This window comes from Euleptes europaea, chromosome 11 (genome assembly GCF_029931775.1).
Source record: "Euleptes europaea isolate rEulEur1 chromosome 11, rEulEur1.hap1, whole genome shotgun sequence".
In the NCBI taxonomy this organism is placed as follows: domain Eukaryota; kingdom Metazoa; phylum Chordata; class Lepidosauria; order Squamata; family Sphaerodactylidae; genus Euleptes; species Euleptes europaea.
The window spans coordinates 69,690,860-69,709,496 of record NC_079322.1 but is presented as its reverse complement, the minus strand read 5'-3'; the positions used below and the strand labels follow the sequence as shown (position 1 = coordinate 69,709,496).

At 46.0% G+C, this 18,637-nt stretch overlaps 1 protein-coding gene across 1 annotated transcript in view; it reads left to right on the top strand.

The window, feature by feature from the left end:
• Nucleotides 1–18,637, top strand: part of RBM33 (RNA binding motif protein 33) — a 104,513-nt gene that overhangs the window by 30,800 nt on the left and 55,076 nt on the right. Inside the window, exons 11-13 of the mRNA XM_056857126.1 lie at nt 2,446–2,504; nt 15,732–15,891; nt 16,640–16,974. Coding sequence (XP_056713104.1) covers nt 2,446–2,504; nt 15,732–15,891; nt 16,640–16,974 — 554 coding nt within the window. The remainder of the gene's footprint in view (nt 1–2,445; nt 2,505–15,731; nt 15,892–16,639; nt 16,975–18,637) is intronic.

Genomic DNA, 18,637 nt, shown 5'->3' with positions numbered 1-18,637 from the left:
AAGTAGTTTAACGGAGAAGGAACGATTCTGTGAAACAGTTAAATCAACAAAAACTCAAAGGTAAAAAAATGAACTTAAAAAAAAAAGTCTTAAAGGCAAACAAGCACCTATGCAGACTGCTAATCCAGTAGCAGTAGGACCAGGGCAGGACAAAGATCTCAGCAACAGCTAGTGTGGCGTACTGGTTAAAGTGTCAGGCTCAGATCTGAGAGGACCCGGGTTTGAATCCTTGCTCTGCCACACTTCTTCTGGTGGTTGTGAGAATAAAATGGAGGAGAAGCGAATGATGTAGCCTCTTTGGGTCCCAGTTGGGGAACAATGGGGGGTATTAATGCAATAAATATGAGGAACCCAGAATCAGCATTGCTGGCTAGTTGGCCATCTGTATGCTGATTCTATGACCTTAGGCAGATCATGAGAGAAAGGGAACCTTGGCCATCTTCTGGGCATGGAGTAGGGGTCACTGGGGGTGTGGGGGGGAAGTAGTTTGGAATTTCCTGCATTGTGCAAGGGGTTGGACTAGATGACCTTGGTGGTCCCTTCCAACTCTATGATTCTATATCTTCCTAAAGAGAATGAAATGCAGTGCAAGGTGGACTTCCTGGGGAAGGAATTCAGTAATCTCGGCACTGCTGTTGAGGGGGCCCTGTTCCATGTGGTCACCTTGCAGAACTGTTGCTAGGAGTGGCATGTGGAAAAGGGCACTGAAGGCAGGTCTTAGTATGCAGGCCGGTTCATATGAAAGCAGACCATTCAGAGGTGAATACCAGCACTTTAAAGTGGCCCTGAGACGAGTGGTTAGCCAATGGAGTAGATTAGGTGTGATATATATTTCACCTGCCTGACACCAGGTTACAATCTGGGTACTGCAGGCTGCCCCAGCTGCACCCCTACACTGGCAACATGTGATACCACCGTATGCCTTTTGTCTTGAGTAAATCCCCCCAACCCATTTAAGCTGCAGTTTAGGAGCCATTTTTATGTGTCTACTGTTTTCTTCCTGCCGTAATTTCTGTATAGATGGGTGAGTGGAGGAAAGGACACAAAGAAATGGCTAAAGGAAAATCAGAAAACGTTTGTACCCCGTGTGCACAGCCTTGGGGATTACTGCCTATGTAGTTTCTGCACGTAAATGTTTTTGTTCAAAACAAAATTCTTTTTGAAAGTCAAGTGAGGCAACAAATGCAGTTTATATACATAAATAGTTCTGACCTTAGGACTGGCTCATTTGTGGCCTTGTATCATGTCCTGCCTTTCATTAATGTTTACTCACTTTTCTCCAGTAATGTGGCACAGAAAACATTCTGTAGACCATTAACTGGATTTGGTGAGGGGGGTGTAATACTGTAAATACATATACAATCCAAATAAGAAATCAGGTTGTAAATTCACCAGATTGGCCAGCAGGTCAGATCAAAACAAAAGCTGGAATTCTTATTTTACTTGTCTCCTCTCACATAAGATCATAAGAAAGGCCATGCTGGATCAGACCAAGGGTCCCTCAAGTCCAGCAGTCTGTTCACACTATGGCCAACCAGGTGCCTCTAGGAAGCCCACAAACAAGACAGTTGAAGGGATGGAAGGGGTATTGTTGTGGAAGGGATATTGTCATTGGCACTCTAATATGCCCCAGTGACCTCCGTGGGTGAGAACTGAACCCTGTTGAAACAGATGAGTGGACAACCATGTCCAGGGCAAATCACACACAATTCTTTACATGTGCTAAAATTAGTGTAGCAGTTTCCAAAGCCTTTTTTAAACTTAAATTTGAACAACGTAAAGAGGAATGCACATTCTATATATTGTCCCTAAATTTTTGGTTATTACCCCTCCCCAGATAATTTCCAACCTTCCGTTTTTTTCATAGATGTTTCAGTTCAGGTATTTGTTAATGAGGGATACAATTAACATGAAATACTTCTTAAGTTCACTTATAAGTCAAAATAAACATGCGAAACAAGGTCACACTCTGTTTAGGGCATTAGATCATTTTCCCCCAAATGTTTTTGATGCTAGGAAGCAGAACAAAATTTGCAAAACTTCCATGCAGTTGGGTTAACTTACAGTGGTATTACTGCTGACGTTTGGGCGGGGCAACACTGAGTACAGGCATGTGTCTAATGAAGCGTGGTTGGAAATTCAGACTAGTTCAGTTTGAATAGTGCTGGTGTGTGAACCAATATGGCAAGCTGCCTTTAGAAAACATATACATGGTAAATTGCCTAGAGATCGTCCAGTTCTACAAAGAATGAGACTTGTACATTTTTGTAGCTGATGCTATTAGGTTCCTGATTGCCCTGTTGCATGCTATTAACTAATTTTGAGTGCCTGCATCTATTTGTGGGAATGGGGGAGGCAGCTGCCTGTATATGTGATGGTTTATGAAAATGGCATGGAGTCTCGGCTAAAACAAATTGATTTCAAAGGTGTGATCCTTGTTTTCAGTGCCCTTGCTGCCAGTCCCAACCCAGCCAAGACCTGCCGTAGGACCCCAGAGATTTCCCGTGAGTAGCAGCTGTTTCTTCTTCTGTGATATGGATGAGCATACATTTGCAAAGAAATATTAATATGGCAAATAAAAGCAGTGCCACTGAAATATAACTTTTAAGGACTTGTAAATATTGGCAATGATATGTTCGGTTGAAAATTGTTTGTTAAAAGCTTAGGTCAATGAATTTTTGAAAGCAGAATTAATTTCGTTTAATTGTAAAATTGTTGAATCAGTCTCCAATGGGGAGTTACAAATGCACCTTTATGTCTATTACAGTCCACTCCATATAAATAGGAAAATTGCTTATTTAATAATAAAAAAGCACCGTCCTTGGTTATGTTAAGCATTTAGTATCATAAGTTGATCTGGCATTGACTGACCCTCCTCTTGTTCCTTATCTTTGGCTTCTAAAACACACTAACCACTTCTTTCTTTTAGCTAATCCACCAGCCTTGATTGATTAGTTCTTCGAATGGCATTGAGTACACACAATCCTCTTGCCATTCATAGTCTTGCAATATGTAAATTTAACACTTTTTCCATCTTAGAATTTGTTCACGTTGAGCATCCACATAAGTAGCGAACATGTTTGGACAATATTGTTGCCTTCATTTTTTCACGCGTTTCCTTTAATCGCATAAGTATTTAAAATTTAATTCCGAAACAGTTGCAGAAGTAGCCATGATGCTTGTTTGGATATACAAAATTACTGTTTGTGCTTAACAGCAGATATAAGCAAAAATTAGCTGGGGGTAGAAAATGTGCCTCTCAAAAATACAGGAATAGAATTTTGATTTCCATATTCTTACAATAGAAGGATTATTTCTCCTTTAAAGATGCCTATCTAATCAATTACTGTGCCTGCATTTTCTGTGAGGGATTACTGATAGTCATAGTAATGACTGCAGAATTTATATTAAAACATACTAAAAATGCCTTGAAACCTATGGACATCTTGATAGCATTGCAAGTTCTTTTATTTTTATGATGAAAGATCCTAGTAATGTGTGCTCAAGGCTCCCATTGTTTTTGGTTTCAACAAGAGAGATTTTTTTTCCATTAAAAAAAATTCCTTTTGGAATAAAGAGAATTTTGTTATGGATTTCTGTCCGAAAGAGTACCTCCATGACCAAGACTCCCAAGATTTATTAGAAAAAATGGAATAGGTTATGACCATCTTTCACTAAATGGTTGTGGTGGAAAGTGCCGTCAAGTCACAGCTGACTTATGGTGACCCCGTAGAGCAGTGGTTCCCAACCTTTTTCGAGTCGCGACCCCCTTTTACAATTGCCAAGTAACCTGCGACCCCCGCCACATTTGCAAGCCATAAAATGACATTTTCAATAGGATAAAGAAAACACATTAAAAGCTTTACCTGGGTGATTATGCTGCTAAAAGCTAAAATGATTAAACTGCGGCTATCAAGGGAAGACAAGACTCACTGGAAAAGACAATAAAGCTAGGAAAAGTTTAAGGCAGCAGGAAAAGAGGAAGACCCAACATGAGATGGATCGACTCAATCAAGGAAGCCACGGCCTTCAGTTTGCAAGACACGAGCAAGGCTGGTCATGATAGGACATTTTGGAGATCCCTGATGCTGAACTCAGAGGCTACTTGATGGCACACTGTGCACATGGACAGGCCCTCCGCTCTTGTGGTCCCCCACCCCACAAGGCGTAAAAGTCAGGCTCTTTGGGGAAGGCCTAGGCTGTCAGATGAAGGGGGCGAGGCCTACTGGGGGCCTTTTCCTTGAGGAGGCCACAAGGAAAAGGCGAAGCCTGGCATCCCACTGCTCCCACTTTTAATGCAGGGCGGGGGGCAAGGGAAGAGGCCCTCCGCCCCATCCGAGCCCAGGCCCTTCTAGGGCCTGCAGCGCCTCATAAGAGAAGGGGGAGAGTGAAAAGGGGGGGTGGCGGCGCTGGGCATTCTAAACCGTTAACGGCCGCCAACCCCCGACACTCTCCCCCCCGCCCCCCAGATTTAGAATGTGCCCTATGACCCCTCCCCCCCTCCAAGTCTCTCGCCGGCCTCTGTCAACACGCTGGAACGGAGGGGGGTGGGGAGACCAGGGATGGGGGAAGTCCTGCAGGTGGAAGGAGCGGAGGAAACCTCGGTGGAAGGAAGGAGTTTCTTCGCTCGCCATGGTCTCGCCCGCCTCGCCGCTGCCGCAGCTTCTTGCTGCACCAAGATGATAATGATGACTATTATTATTATTACTATTATGGCCACCGAGGGCTGCGGCTCCCCTCCAAGGCCCGCCGGCGTCTCCCTATCCCTTCCCTCCCCCCTCCTCCCAGAGGCAGCCTAGTCGCGGGAACAGGGCGCTCACTGCGGAACGAACCACCCCTTCCGGGCAAGCGGGGGGGGGGGGAGCGGAGAGATGATTAAAATAACGCTGGGTATCGCCGAGCTCTTTGCGACTTCTGATAACTATCAGGAAACTTAGGCTCCTTTGGAAGGCGCTACAGTTTCCGACTCCACCGTCTCCCTTGAGGACAAAACGGCGGTTTGAGTAGCTGGACATGGCGGCCCCCCCCTTATTACTCCACGCAATGGACTCTCCCGGATCCCGCCCACTAACAAAACAACCGGTAGTAAAGGCGAGCTTTTAATATTTTTAAGTATCTGCCGTGGTGGATAACGTGGCGACGACCCCCCAGAAAACACTTCGCGACCCCCACCCACAGGTTGGGAACCACTGCTGTAGAGTTTCCAAGGCAAGAGATGTTTGGTTTGCCATTGCCCGCCTCTGCGTGGGCTGAGAGAGTTTGAAGAGAGCTGTGACCAGCCCAAGAACACGCATCAGGCTTCATGTGGAGGAGTGGGGGATGAAACCCGGTTCTCCAGATTAGAGTCAGCCACTCTTAACCTCTCTTTCACTAAATACTGAACATTAACTACCCTCAGGCAATGGATGCCCAGATTGTATTATCGCTGCACATTAGTATTTGTGCATGGCTAGGTTCTAGAAATGAGTTGGCCTAACCAGTAGTTAAGGTACAAATGTGTGAGCTTAGATGGTTGCAGGCGAGTGGGAAGCAGCTGAGGAAGAGACGTGCTTCCTGAAAGGCCCCCTTAAAATGGTAACTTGGTGGTGGTCTTCTGCCTTTATGGACTGAACATGAAGTCATAATATAATAAAATATAGGGCCATTAACATGGCAAATCTCAGTTCCTTTCAAGCAAAACTCAGCAGAATTAACCCTACCACAGCTTTGTTGATAATTTTTAACATGGGAAAATGACCATGATAATTTTGGATGACATGGGAAAACAAAAGTGTTACCTGTCTTTGGAGGAGGTAGAACACTCCTTCTTTCTCTGCTTTGCTCATTCTCCAGTAACAAATTGCTTCATGCATACTGATTTGTCTCGTGTATGTTCTATGGCCATCTAGTTGTAGATATTGGTGGAAGTGGTGAAAAAATGCATCCTTCTTACCTTTCTTTCCTGAGTTTTTACCACCCCAACCTGCTGAGACTATTTTAGAAAACCTAGACGTTGCAGTCAGAGCAAACTGTGTACAATTGTTCACCTGATTCTGATGGTTGATTTCCCCAGTAACATCTCTAAACGCATACTCTTCTGTCATATTGTGACAGTGCTTATTGAAATAGTTTCATAAATACGAAAAAGCAGATAATGAACCTCTATTGTGTGGAATCTCACATGGTACTTTCAGGAGACAACAAAATAAAGCCAGATAAGGTCAAAAAAATTTTATCTAAGCAGACTAGCACATGCCAAGGAAGAAAGAGAAGGGCACACTTCTGGGAAGCTCTTAACTCTTTCAAACATTCTTCTGAACAAGAAACCTGGGAACTGTAGCCAGTCCTTGGGTCCCTAGCTAGCTAACTATCTAAGCAGGGAATGTGTATGTCATGCTCATAGTTCACATTTCTTAGGTTACACCTAAGAGTACATCTAAAATGTGCAAATAGACCTTTGTGAAGCATTTTTCCTTGTTTTACCGTATATACTCGCGTATAAGCAGAGTTTTTCAGCCCAAAAAAAGGGCTGAAAAAGCCGAACCCGGCTTATACGCGGGTCAATACGGTAGGGGAGGGGAGGAGGGAGGGGGGAACTTACCGCCATCATCGCCACCGCGCCCGGGAGCCTTCCTCCGGCCGGCAGAGGCCTTCCTGGGCCGGCAGGAGGCCCCTGCCGGCCACGCCGCTGCCGCCCACGCGCCCGGCCGCGTTCTTTTAGCCGGCAGGGACCTTCCTGGGCTGGCAGGAGGTCCATGCCGGCCGCTCCGCCGGCTCTCAGGCGCTCGGGCGCCTTCCTCCTGCCGGCAGGGGCCTTCCTGGGCCGACAGGAGGTCCCTGCCGGCTGTGCCGCCGCCGCTCAGGCGCCCAGGCGCCTTCCTCCTGCCGGCAGGGGCCTTCCTTGGCCGGCAGGAGGTCCCTGCCGGCCGCGCCGCCGGCTCTCAGGCGCTCGGGCGCCTTCCTCCTGCCGGCAGGGGCCTTCCTGGGCCGACAGGAGGTCCCTGCCGGCTGCGCCGCCGCCGCTCAGGCGCCCAGGCGCCTTCCTTCAGCCAGCAGGGGCCTTCCTGGGCCGGCAGGAGGCCCCTGCCGGCCGCGCCGCCGCCGCCCAGGCGCCTTCCTCCGGCCGGCAGGGGCCTGGAGGGGCCTCTTGCCGGCCCAGGAAGGCCGCGCCGCCGATTCGCCGCGTCCCCCGGTAAGTAGGGGGTTCAGGGGCTCTTCCCCCTCCCCCCCTTGGATGGCACTGGGGTCGGGGTGGGTCGGGAGGGCCCGGGAGGCCGGCGGGAGGGCGACCTGGGGCAGGGGCCCTGCACTCTAAAATGGCGGCCGCCATTTTAGAGCACAGCATTGCCGGTAAAGGGAATTTCTTATTGACCCTCGGCTTATACGCGGGTCAATAAGAAATTCCCTTTTCTGGCCTCAAATTTGGGGGGTCGGCTTATACTCGGGTCGGCTTATACCCGAGTATATACGGTAAGTGTCTTATGATTGGTGGTCTTCGTGTTTGAGAGAGAGAGCTGATGGGAACTTTGTAACACTATTTCTTTAGGTGTAAGACGTTTTTTAAAAAGCTAACCAAGGTACTGCTGTGAGTCTGCTTTTGTTATGGTGTAACAGTAAATGAAATTTTCACTCTATTACCACTGTGAAGTAGCAGCAGTGGCCAATCCTATGTAGTATGGAGAGCATTTTGTTTTCTTTTTAGCGTGATACAAGGTATCAGGTGGTCATGATTGACATTTCTTGGATAGAGCTTTTATATGGCATTTCATGCAAATCATGTTTGAATGAGACTGCTGAATCAAATTACATTTCTCTCCTATTATGTATAGCTCCTGCAGATGTGCAACTGAGCTTCCTCGGCACCTCTAGCAAGCTTTCCTTATGAGCGCATAGTCTTTTGCAACTCGTCTACGTAGCCTTATAATTCCAGTGTTTACAATAGTGACGGAGCAGTGAGCGTTTTCTCTCATCAGATCCATAAGTGGTAGCAAACAGATGCCGCATGAGATCCTCCTGCTTCCCCCCCCCCTTCCGCTGTCAAACATTGTCAGGCTGGCAGAGGAGAAATGCAATTTAAAATGCAGGTGACATAATAACAAACATCCTCCATTTGCTGGTGGGCTTCTGATTAATCACTATTACCATACATTATCATACCATCAAATTTAATCATATTAGTGAATTCCCATCTGCAGGAGGAGCAGAGGAAGCTAAACATGATGGTAACAGCTATTAAGCAAGAGTGGGAAAGGGGGCTTCTGAAACGCAGTAACCCTTTCCCTTGTGTTTTCTGTGCGGTGCATTCTCTTCTCAAGCCGAAATTATGGGTGCCTGTTATGGACTATAACTGCTAGGCGGTGGATTTAGACATCCTTAATGGAAGATGGCTATATAAAGAGTATTGCAGACATCCTAAGAAACAACATGTGTAATTGAAAAAATCTGGCTGGAAGGTGGCTAGCATGCTCTGGAAGGATGTAATACGAGTGAATGTAGTTTGGACACAATTGGGAGGGAATGAAATTACTCTACTGGAACTGGAACTGTACTCCCACTCTTCCACTTGCCTTGGATGGACTGTAACCATTTAAAAGACACAGCTTCTAAAACCAGCAGCTGAACTATTTACCCCAGATATTCTGGCCTCTAGAAACATTGAAGAAGAAGAAGAGTTTTATATGCCGACTTTCTCTACCCCTTAAGGGAAGAATCAAACCGGCTTACAATCTTCTTCCCTTCCTCTCCCCACAACAGACACCTTGTGAGGATTTTAAAAATTGAGGGCCGTGGCTTCCTTTGTAGAGTCAATCCATCTCTTGTTGGGTCTCCCTCTTTTCCTGCTGCCTTCAACTTTTCCTAGCATTCTTGTCTTTTCCAGTAACTCTTGTACTTTGGTCACATTATGAGAAGATGTTAGCCTCCGTTTAGCCATTTTAGCTTCTAGGATCAGTTCAGGCTTGATTTGCTGTATAACCCACTGATTTTTTTTGGCAATCCATGGTATCCGTAACACTCTCCTCCAACACTACATTTCAAAGGAATCTACTTCCTATCAGCTTTCTTCATTGTCCAGCTTTCAGACCCATAAATAGTAATAGGGAATACGATTGCATGAATTAACTTGATATTGGATTCCAGGGTGAGTAGGACTATCAAAGCTTGTCTGTGAAATGTTATTAGGCATCAGGCTTTAAGTGCAGACAGCAATAAGGGTCAATGTTTTTAACGGGTGTGTTTTTAAAAGGAATACACAGGGTTACAGGATAAGTATCTCAGTTAATATTAGGAGTGACTGCTGAATGTGGCCTCCGTGTTTGAAAATTTACTTTAAGAATATCAGTTGCTGGCAAGAATGAAGCTGGAGGCTTTGGATTCAGTTAGCCCTAAGTAGAACACACGAACACATGAAGCTGCCTTATACTAAATCAGACCCTTGGTCCATCTAAGTCAGTGTTGTCTTCTCAGACTGGCAGCTACTTTCCAGGGTCTCAGGCTGAGGTCTTTCACATCACCTACTTGCCTTTAACTGGAGATGCTGGGGATTGAACCTGGGACCTTCTGCATGCCAAGCAGATGCTCTACAAACTGAGCCACAGCCCCTACCCAAGTTTTAATTTTTCTCTATTTTCCTTTTTACCATCCAGCAAATAAAAAATCACATCCAGTGCAGTTCTAAGATAGGTGCAACTGCTCTATTTTTCCAGGCTTGCTTCCCAAGCAGACATTAGATGAGCAAAACTTAATGAGCGGCTACTGAGCATTGTTTCAGACAGTTTCTCTGGAAACAGGAGATTTCATCTATCCCTTGCCCAAACAATTTCAGACAGTAGTCTTAGTCCTCTCTGAACTAAAATGGCTGGTAGTTTGCAGAAAAAGCAGCGATGGCCAATCTGAGGGCTTGGCTTTACCTGAACTATTGGAGGAGGAGAGAATTCTCATGATACATAGGATGCTGTTAAGTAGTTTTGAACTTATTTGTTTTTAAAAGCTTTAGAATGTGTACTTTGGAATAATTCTTTCCTAATTGTTGCATATGTTATCCTGTATGAAGACAAGGAAGTTGAAGAGCAACTATTTTTAAACCCATGGGTTCTGAAATCAAGAGGCAGGGCTCAATGAGACGCAATCATGAGATTCTACAGTTCTTACAGATCTGCCCTCTACTGGTTGCTGAAGTATATCTTATATTGCAGAGTTGGGTTGTTAATCCACAGCAGCTGTTGTGGCTGTCCAGCTGGTCATCCTCACTTGGAGTTACTTAAAGGAGCTGGGATTGGGGCCTTGAAGATTTCTTTCATTGCCTCTGAGATTGCTGGAACTTGACTTGAAACAGGCTCATAATACTCGCATATAGTCCTCTTTCACGCTTGATTCCCGCTCCCTTTTGTACAGGCGTTGTACATCAGCGTGGTGTAGTGGTTAAGAGCAGTGGTTTGGAGCGGTGGACTCTAATCTGGAGAACCGGGTTTGATTCCCCACTCCTACACATGAGCAGTGGAGGCTAATCTGGTGAACTGGATTTGTTTCCACACTCCTACACATGAAGCCAGCTGGGTGACCTTGGGCAAGTCACAGCCCTGTTAGAGCACTCTCCGCCCTACCTACCTCACAGGGTGTCTGTTGTAGAGAAGGGAAGGTGATTGTAAGCCAGGTTGAGTCTCCCTTAAGTGGTAGAGAAAGTCGGCATATAAAAACCAACTCTTCTTCTTCATCATCCTGTTGGAGCAGGCCCATGTCATACAAAGAGCTATATCATGAGGCCAATTCCAAGTCATTTGGGAATCCTCCAAAATGGCTCACCAAAGACATAGTGGCTACAAAGCATGTTTGAAAAAGAAGCCACTTTCATATGAATCATACCCTGTAGTGATAGAATTGAGTTCTGGTCATTTATCCAAGAGAAGTTAAAGTCCAGTGGCTGCTAAAATAAGAGGATTAATATTTTGTGACGCATAGCCATAGCTTTAACGGTATCATAGGTTACTCTGGTCACTGATACTTTGCATTGATGCTGTTTTAATAAGAATTAACAGAGTATCCCTACGTTGGTGTCAGTGGCATTTTCCTGGCCTCTTTGCATTTTAAGTGAGATTAATAAATGAAAACATGTTGTAGAGACAGGATGTAATTTATTGAAAGATTCATGAAGTTTCAATGACATTGTTAGGGTATTTAATTAGTCTCAGGGAAAAAAAGTATAGAGTGACCCTTCTAGGGAAGCTGATAAGTCATAATAGCTGTTAGATCCTCTTTATTCCTTCCCTTATAAGATTAACTTTGCTCTAAGCAATTTATGCTAAGTTTTCTCTTCTATTGGTAGCCAGAGTTATCAGTGGTTCATGAATAGATTATAGTAGATAACATCATGTAATTAACAAGAGATGCCGAAAAGTAAAAGTACAATTTGTGTAAGAATTGTATGAGAGAGTGTTAATTTCTTAACTAGGGAGGATATTTGAGAGGATATAAAGGAAAGCAAAATAGTGTAATTCTTTGACAGGATTAAAGTAACCTTATCTCGTGTTCTTTCAGAAACTAGTATTGCCTGTGTATGTGGAAGTCATGTTCAATGAAGCCGCTCATTTCCAGAGCCAACTGTAGACAGAGGTTGGCAATGCAGTTTTATTAAAGGAGTTGATTATGCCCAGGTAATGAATGCCCTTCTGTAAATACAATGGAAGGAGGCATAAGAGAAAGAATTACCTGAAAATGCCTGGGCACCGATTAAGCATAATTTAGGACCCCTAATTCATGAGAAGCAAAGGATTTACTAAAACATAATCTGTGGTGTGGGGATAATGCCGATCTATGTCGCAACACAGGCCAGTGGTCGCCTTGCCGGGGTCAGGGTCTTGTGCGGCTACCCGTGGTTGAAGAGTTTCCTCGGCCTCAGACCACTCAGCCGGGGAATCCGAGCTCTCTTCCCTGTCTGAGTCCGCCAGGATTGTGGGCTCCTCACAACTAGCCCGTCACAGCTATCCTCCTCGGCCTCCACCCCACAACCCTTTTTGAGCACTCCGCTCCCCTTGGCTCCACCCTCCCAAGCCCATAAGGCCCTCGGGTCCACTTCACTTCCAGGCCCATTTGGCTGCGAGGCTGTTTCCGCCCCCCCCCGGCTCTCGCCCTGCTGCTGCTCAGCTGGCTGTCGGGCGCGGTTCCAGGCGCCAGACCCCGCAGCGGTCCGTCGCATTCCAGGGGTCTGTCAGGCTCTGTGCAGCGCGGCTCCCCAGGACCTCCGCTTGATTCCCCATCTGGTCGCCAGCCTGCAGAGGGGAGAGGAGGGTTCCCTGAGGAGGAGGCGTGCCGACCCGACTCCCGGGACCTAAGGCCGCCGGGTTTCTCCTCCGCCCCCCCCCCTTCATGGCCGCCCCACTGTTCGGCTTCATTCCCGGCCAGACCCCGCCTCCCTTCCCTGCTGGCGGGTCGACGCGTCCGCCTCCCGGTTCTCCCGGGTTCCAGGTGAGCGGCGGGAGCAGGGCTGAGTCTGCGATTCCCGGGGAAGGGCCGGTCGCAGGACAATCTATGTTACAGGGTGGTTGTTAGGGTTGTGGAGACTTTGTGAATGCAAAGTGCTGTTGATGGAAACCACTAGGTGGTGGGGATGGAAAGTGCTGTCAGGTTGCGGCTGACATATAACAATCCTGTAGGATTTTCAAGGCAAGAGACATTCAGTGGTGGTTTGCCATTGCCTGCCTCTACGTAACAACCATGGCTTCCCTGGGGGGGGGGGTGTCCCCCATCCAAATAATAACCAGGGCCAGCCCTGCTTAGCAACCAAGATCTGATGAGATTAGGCTAGCCTGGGCCATGCAGGACAGTAAAGGTAAAGGTCCCCTGTGCAAGCACCGGGTCATTCCTGATCCAAGGGGTGATGTCACATCCCAACTTTTTCTAGGCCGACTTTGTTTACAGGGTGGTTTGCCAGTGCCTTCCCCAGTCATCTTCCCTTTACCCCCAGCAAGCTGGGTACTCATTTTACCCACCTCGGATGGATGGAAGGCTGAGTCAACCTTGAGCCAGCTACCTGAAACCAACTTCCATTGGGATCGAACCCATGTCGTGAGCAAAGCTTGAACTGCAGTACTTCAGCTTACCACTCTGTGCCATGGGGCTCTTATGCTGGTCAAAGCACTGTATAAATACTGAACTCTGTGTGGGATTCCATGAAATGAGTACTTCTGTTTAAATGTACTGTGGACTTTCTGAGGGTTGTGAGAATTGGAAGCTCTCTCTTAGAACGTTCCACTTTTAGAAAGCCAGATTTAGGGAATGGTGTAGCCTGGCGTGGTGCCCCTGCTGTTTCTCCTGGTTGACAGGGAAAGGGGGGAGCATGACACATGAACACATGAAGCTGCCTTATACTGAATCAGACTCTTGGTCCATCAAAGTCAGTATTGTCTGCTCAGACCAGCAGCGGCTCTCCAGGGTCTCAGGCAGAGGTCTTTAACATCACCTACCTGCCTAGTCCCGTTAACTGGAGATGCCGGGGATTGAACCTGAGACCTTCTGCATGCCAAGCAGATGCTCTATCACTGAGCCACAGCCCCTCCCCTTGACTGTGCTTTCTGCAGTGGGCACTGGGTTATGTTATGTTGAGATATGACAAGGTACCAGCTGTCTTTGGTAGTAATGTGGCTTAAATAGCAGATTGTATAAAAATGCTTTTGTGGCTGTTAAGTGTTTTAACATCTTGATATTTGATACTACCCTCCTCCTGAGGAAAGCATCCCGATAAATGTTCCTGCCATCCTACTGGCTTCTCTGCTAAAGAGAGATGGAGAGGCCCTGGTGATCATTGACAAAAGCTGTGGTAGGGGTCATGGGATCCTGGTGGACAAAGCCCACGTGGAACGGGGGCTACAGAGAGAAAGGGAATTGTGTGAAATTGAGTAGAAAAGCTGGTAAAATCTAACCTGGTATTTTTGAAAGCTTGATTTCTAGAAAGGACAGATCTGTGAAATCTACTTCAGGAGATTGTAGTTACTTGAAAGAGAGTACAAGCTGGCTCAGTATTTTAGGATTCGCACCTTAATGGTATAGCTCTTTCTCCTGCTTGGTACAGTTTTCAGTGTAACTTCATAAATCTGAAGTGGGCTTTTTGTTATAGCACAATGGTGATTTCTAAAAGGTCTGAAGAAAAAGAGGAACAAAGAAATTCAGCCTAAAAGTCAGGGGAAACCAAAGGGGTTGAGCTAAACACTATCTAATATATCAACCAATAAATCTATTTTTATGATATATTCTGCACAATTGTATTTAAAAACACAGGGCCTAAAATACGGACTTTCTGGAAACATGTAACAGTTGATGTTAGTACATAAAATGATCAAAATCTGACCAGACACATTTCGGCCTTTTTTACAGGCCTTCCTCAGTGGTCATACATACACAATTTTACAATACGCATCCTGGCATACACACAAATGTTGTACAAGGTAAAAAATACAAAAGCTTTTTATTCTGTATGGCTTTATGTTAAAATAGTTAGTCCATGTGCCTTAAAACATGGCTCACGGCTCACACCTTGTATATCAGGCTTCTCCAAACTGCAGCCCCTGGGCCGCATGCAGCCCAGGACAGCTATGAATGCAGCCCAACACAAAATTGTTAGTATATTTTATGTGTGGCCCAAGACAATTCTTCTTTTTCCAGTGTGGCCAAGGGAAGCCAAAAGATTGGACACCCCTGTGGTGTCCAGTGCTTCAGGATGTATATAATATCAGCTAACGTGAAGAAAATAATTGACTACTTTATGGGAGCCAGTTATGGGTTTAGGGATGGGTATGTTTTAGGTAGCATTCATTGTTAAATATTTACCCAAGCAGGGCTGAGAAGGTTCTGTCCATTGTATTGTATGGTGTAGGATGGGTTATGATTACAAAATATGTATTTATTACTTATATACTTAATTTATATCTCACATCTTCTCCCCACAAGGGACTCAGGGCAGCTTGCAACATTTAAAAATACAATAGCGCCACGTCTTATGAATTTGGCTGGTTAGTGTCTGAACATTTCCTTAAAAGTTTGCAAATGGCACGGCATACTCCTTCATAGAACATGGGGTGGGGGGTACTTTCAATTACAGAGCTTCAGTTTAAAGGGCTTCTTCCAATTCCGGTTATAAAATAGTTGAATCTTATATCAGTCTTTAAAGAATTAGATTTGCCACCTTTGGTTTTAAATAAATGTTAATATTTCATATCCCTTTGGTAATGAATGCTTGAGATGGTTAAGCATTTAGGGTTATGTGATTTGTCAAACATTGGATCCCTGTTATTCTTGCAATATGATTTCTTTACTTCAGAAAGGGGGGTAAAATCAATTTATGGCATCCTGAAAATTAAAGTAGCTTCATTTTGGTTGCTTAGGTTGTACTACATAGATAGCAAAAGAATAGCACGGTTTAAAGAGATAAATGTCAGGAGCATTTTCTAAAGTAGACATTCAGACTTTTGGATTAATGGGATAGAAGGTCAATAATTGCATGGATTTCAGTAAGCTTGAGAAGAGATGGCATTCCTGCGGTGCTGCTGTGATTATTAAAACATTTTGAATTCATTGTAAAGAATGCTGTGCTGAGGTTCAGGGTTGCTGCTGGAGTGGCAGATAGGACTCAGTAGGGTTGCCAATTTGTACAGATTACAGGAGATAATTGGATTGTTTTAAAGGAGAAGACGTTCTAAACGGGCTGTAGGAGAATCTCTCCCAAACTGGCTTAACCTTTGTCTCCCCCCCCCCTTTCTATTCAGGGACCTCCTGATTTTCAGCAGAACCCTCCTGGACCTGTCCCTACCAACTTCAATCAACCCCCCAGACTCCCACTCCAGGATCAGTGGCGAGGGCCTCCGCCACCACCCCCACCGATGCCGCCCCCACCTCCGCAGGACAGAGAGCCCTTCTTCATGGGAGGTAGGGTCGTCCTGTGTGTCACCACGGCAGATACAAAATTTGGACCGAGGCTTCCTAATTGTCACTCAGATTCTTAGGCAAAATCCCCTTTCTGGGACATTAAGCTTTATGACTGTTTTTCTTTCCCAGCATAATCTACTTCACTGGATTGCTGTAAAGAATACAATAGAGGAGGGGAGAAATATTCATTGCCCTGAGCTCCTTAAGGGAAGATCAGGATGGAAATGTACTCATAATAATAGTTTGCCTTGTATGGTTTAATTGGAGATTAGGTATGGCATTTGGGGAATGGCTTTACTTCACAGTAGCAGGTTGAACTTCAGAGCCAAGACAGTCTCTAATTCTGATTGTCCACCTACTTCTGCTAGAAGTGAAGTTAAAATAATACCCAGGTCTCACAGGGTGGTATGAGTAAGTCATTTTTTTTCATGGACATCTACGGGTTTTAAGCAGAGGCTAGATGGCCATCTGTCAGCAATGCTGATTCTATGACCTTAGGCAGTTCATGAGAGGGAGGGCATCTGGGCCATCTTCTGGGCATGGAGTAGGGGTCACTGGGGTGTGTGTGGGGGAGGTAGTTGTGAATTTCCTGCCTTGTGCAGGGGGTTGGACTAGATGACCCTGGTGGTCCCTTCCAACTCTGTGATTCTATGATTTAATGTGACTTTTGACTTACAATAGGGGGTGGGGCAGAGATCTGATTTATGGACAGAGCGGTAGCACATCTCTGTGTGTGTTTTTTTGGCAGAGCCAAGGTTTCCCAGCCATCACTTATTCGAGCAACGGAGTCCTCCGCCGCCGCCCCCACCTCCTCCCCTTCTCAACAGCAGCCACCCCGTTCCCGGCCAGAATCCGCTCCCTTTCAGTCAGCCCGGGCCAGGCTTTAGTCAGCAGGGGCAGCAACCCGTCTTTCCCAGAGAGAGGCTGGTCAGGCCAAACATGCAGCCCCAGGGCCACGTGGGAGTTCTTCACTTCAATCAGCCCGGCGGAGGGAGCGCGCGGCAGTTCCTTCCTCCCAGGCAGCCGTTCCTGCAGGCCCCAGGGCAGCCCTTCCTGGCAACGCACACCCAGCCCAACATTCAGGTAGGAAACCATAACCAGAGTTCGGAGCGAGTGTTCAGTGATCTGCCGGTAGCCTCTTTGGCTTGAACTCCCAAGTGCAAGCTTTCGTCCTGTAGGACCCCTAAGTCTGCTGTTTTGTGAATGTCTTGCTTCACTCTCTAGGCACGATATTTATTTTGTTTATATTCGCATTTATAATCCGCCCTCATTCCCGGTCCGACCAGGCTCAGGGCGGGTTACAACCTTTAAAATCAACAGGAACTATAAAAGATTAAAACATTAATAATTAAAACACAGCAAGCATGGCAGTTTAAAACAAGATGGCATTAAAATAGTAGTAATGGCCGTGGACCGGACATCAGAATCACCCCCATCGTTGACAAGTGGGGAAAAAGGGATGGGGAGGCCGGTACTGAATAACTCAGAGTAGCTAGCAGCTGCCCTCGTAGGCCTGGCAGAATAGCTCCGTTTTGCAGGCCCTGCAGAATTCTTTCAGGGCCCTCAGGGCCCTGATGTTACTGTGGAGACTATCCACCAGGCTGGGGCCAGGGCAGAAAAAGCCCTGGCCCTTGTTGAAAACAGCCACATATGCTTTGGGCCAGGAATCACCAGTCGATTATTGTTAGTAGAGTGAAGAGCTCTCGGGAGGGGGGGCATACCAAGAGAGCCTTCTTTCATCCTGCAGTTCTAAAAAAGAGTGGAGATGGTGATTGGTTTTGGAAATTAATTCCCTTGGTTTGTTGGGACTGGTTTTTGGCTCCCCGGGATTCTCTTGGAAACTTAGGATCATGTTATACACCGATTTGAATTAAAGCTTCCCTCGCCCACCCTGGCCCTGCGTGGTGTAATGGTTAAGAGCAGTGGTTTGGAGCTGTGGAGTCTGATCTGGAGAACCGGGTTTGATTCCCCTCTCCTCCACATGAGCGGCGGAGGCTAATCGGGTGAACTGGATTTGTTTCCCCACTCCTACACACGAAGCCAGCTGGGTGACCTTGGGCTAGTCACAGCTCTGTTAGAGCTCTCTCAGCCCCACCTACCTCACAGGGTGTCTGTTGTGGGGAGGGGAGGGGAAGGTGATTGTTAGCCGATTTGAGTCTCCCTTAACTGGTAGAGAAAGTCGGCATATAAAAACCAACTCTTCTTCTTTCTGAAGATGATTGTGGCTAAGACTGCAAATTAAAAAGCCTCCAAACATTTGCTGCTTAAGCAGAATACTGTGGAAAGCTTTGAAAACATCTTTACGCATACCTGGGACGTTTAATGTTAGGACTGATATTACAAGAAATTTAAGTGTGCCTCTTGTTGCTGTGCCAAGCATGAAAACATGGCTCTTCCTATGCTCACTTTTAATTGAATTACGAGGGCTCTAGTGGCAACTTTACAGTTTGCTTTGTGGTTCAAAGTGGAAATGTTAAACCACTTTGATTTTTTCGAAACTGTTCTCCGTTAATAAGATTAGAAAAGTTTTAATGTGACATTTTGTTCAATATTCCATGGTTTTCTAAATTAATTGATTTCAGCAGGACTATGAAAATAACCTATTGTTTAAAAACATGTCCCCATACAGTTAAGTAGATTAAGCTAGCAGCAAGTGTAATTATATTGGATCACAGCAAAGGCTAGAGCCCCCTCTGCTGGTTCAGTTATGTTTTTCATGTAAGGATGCCTGTAAATGCAGTGGTGT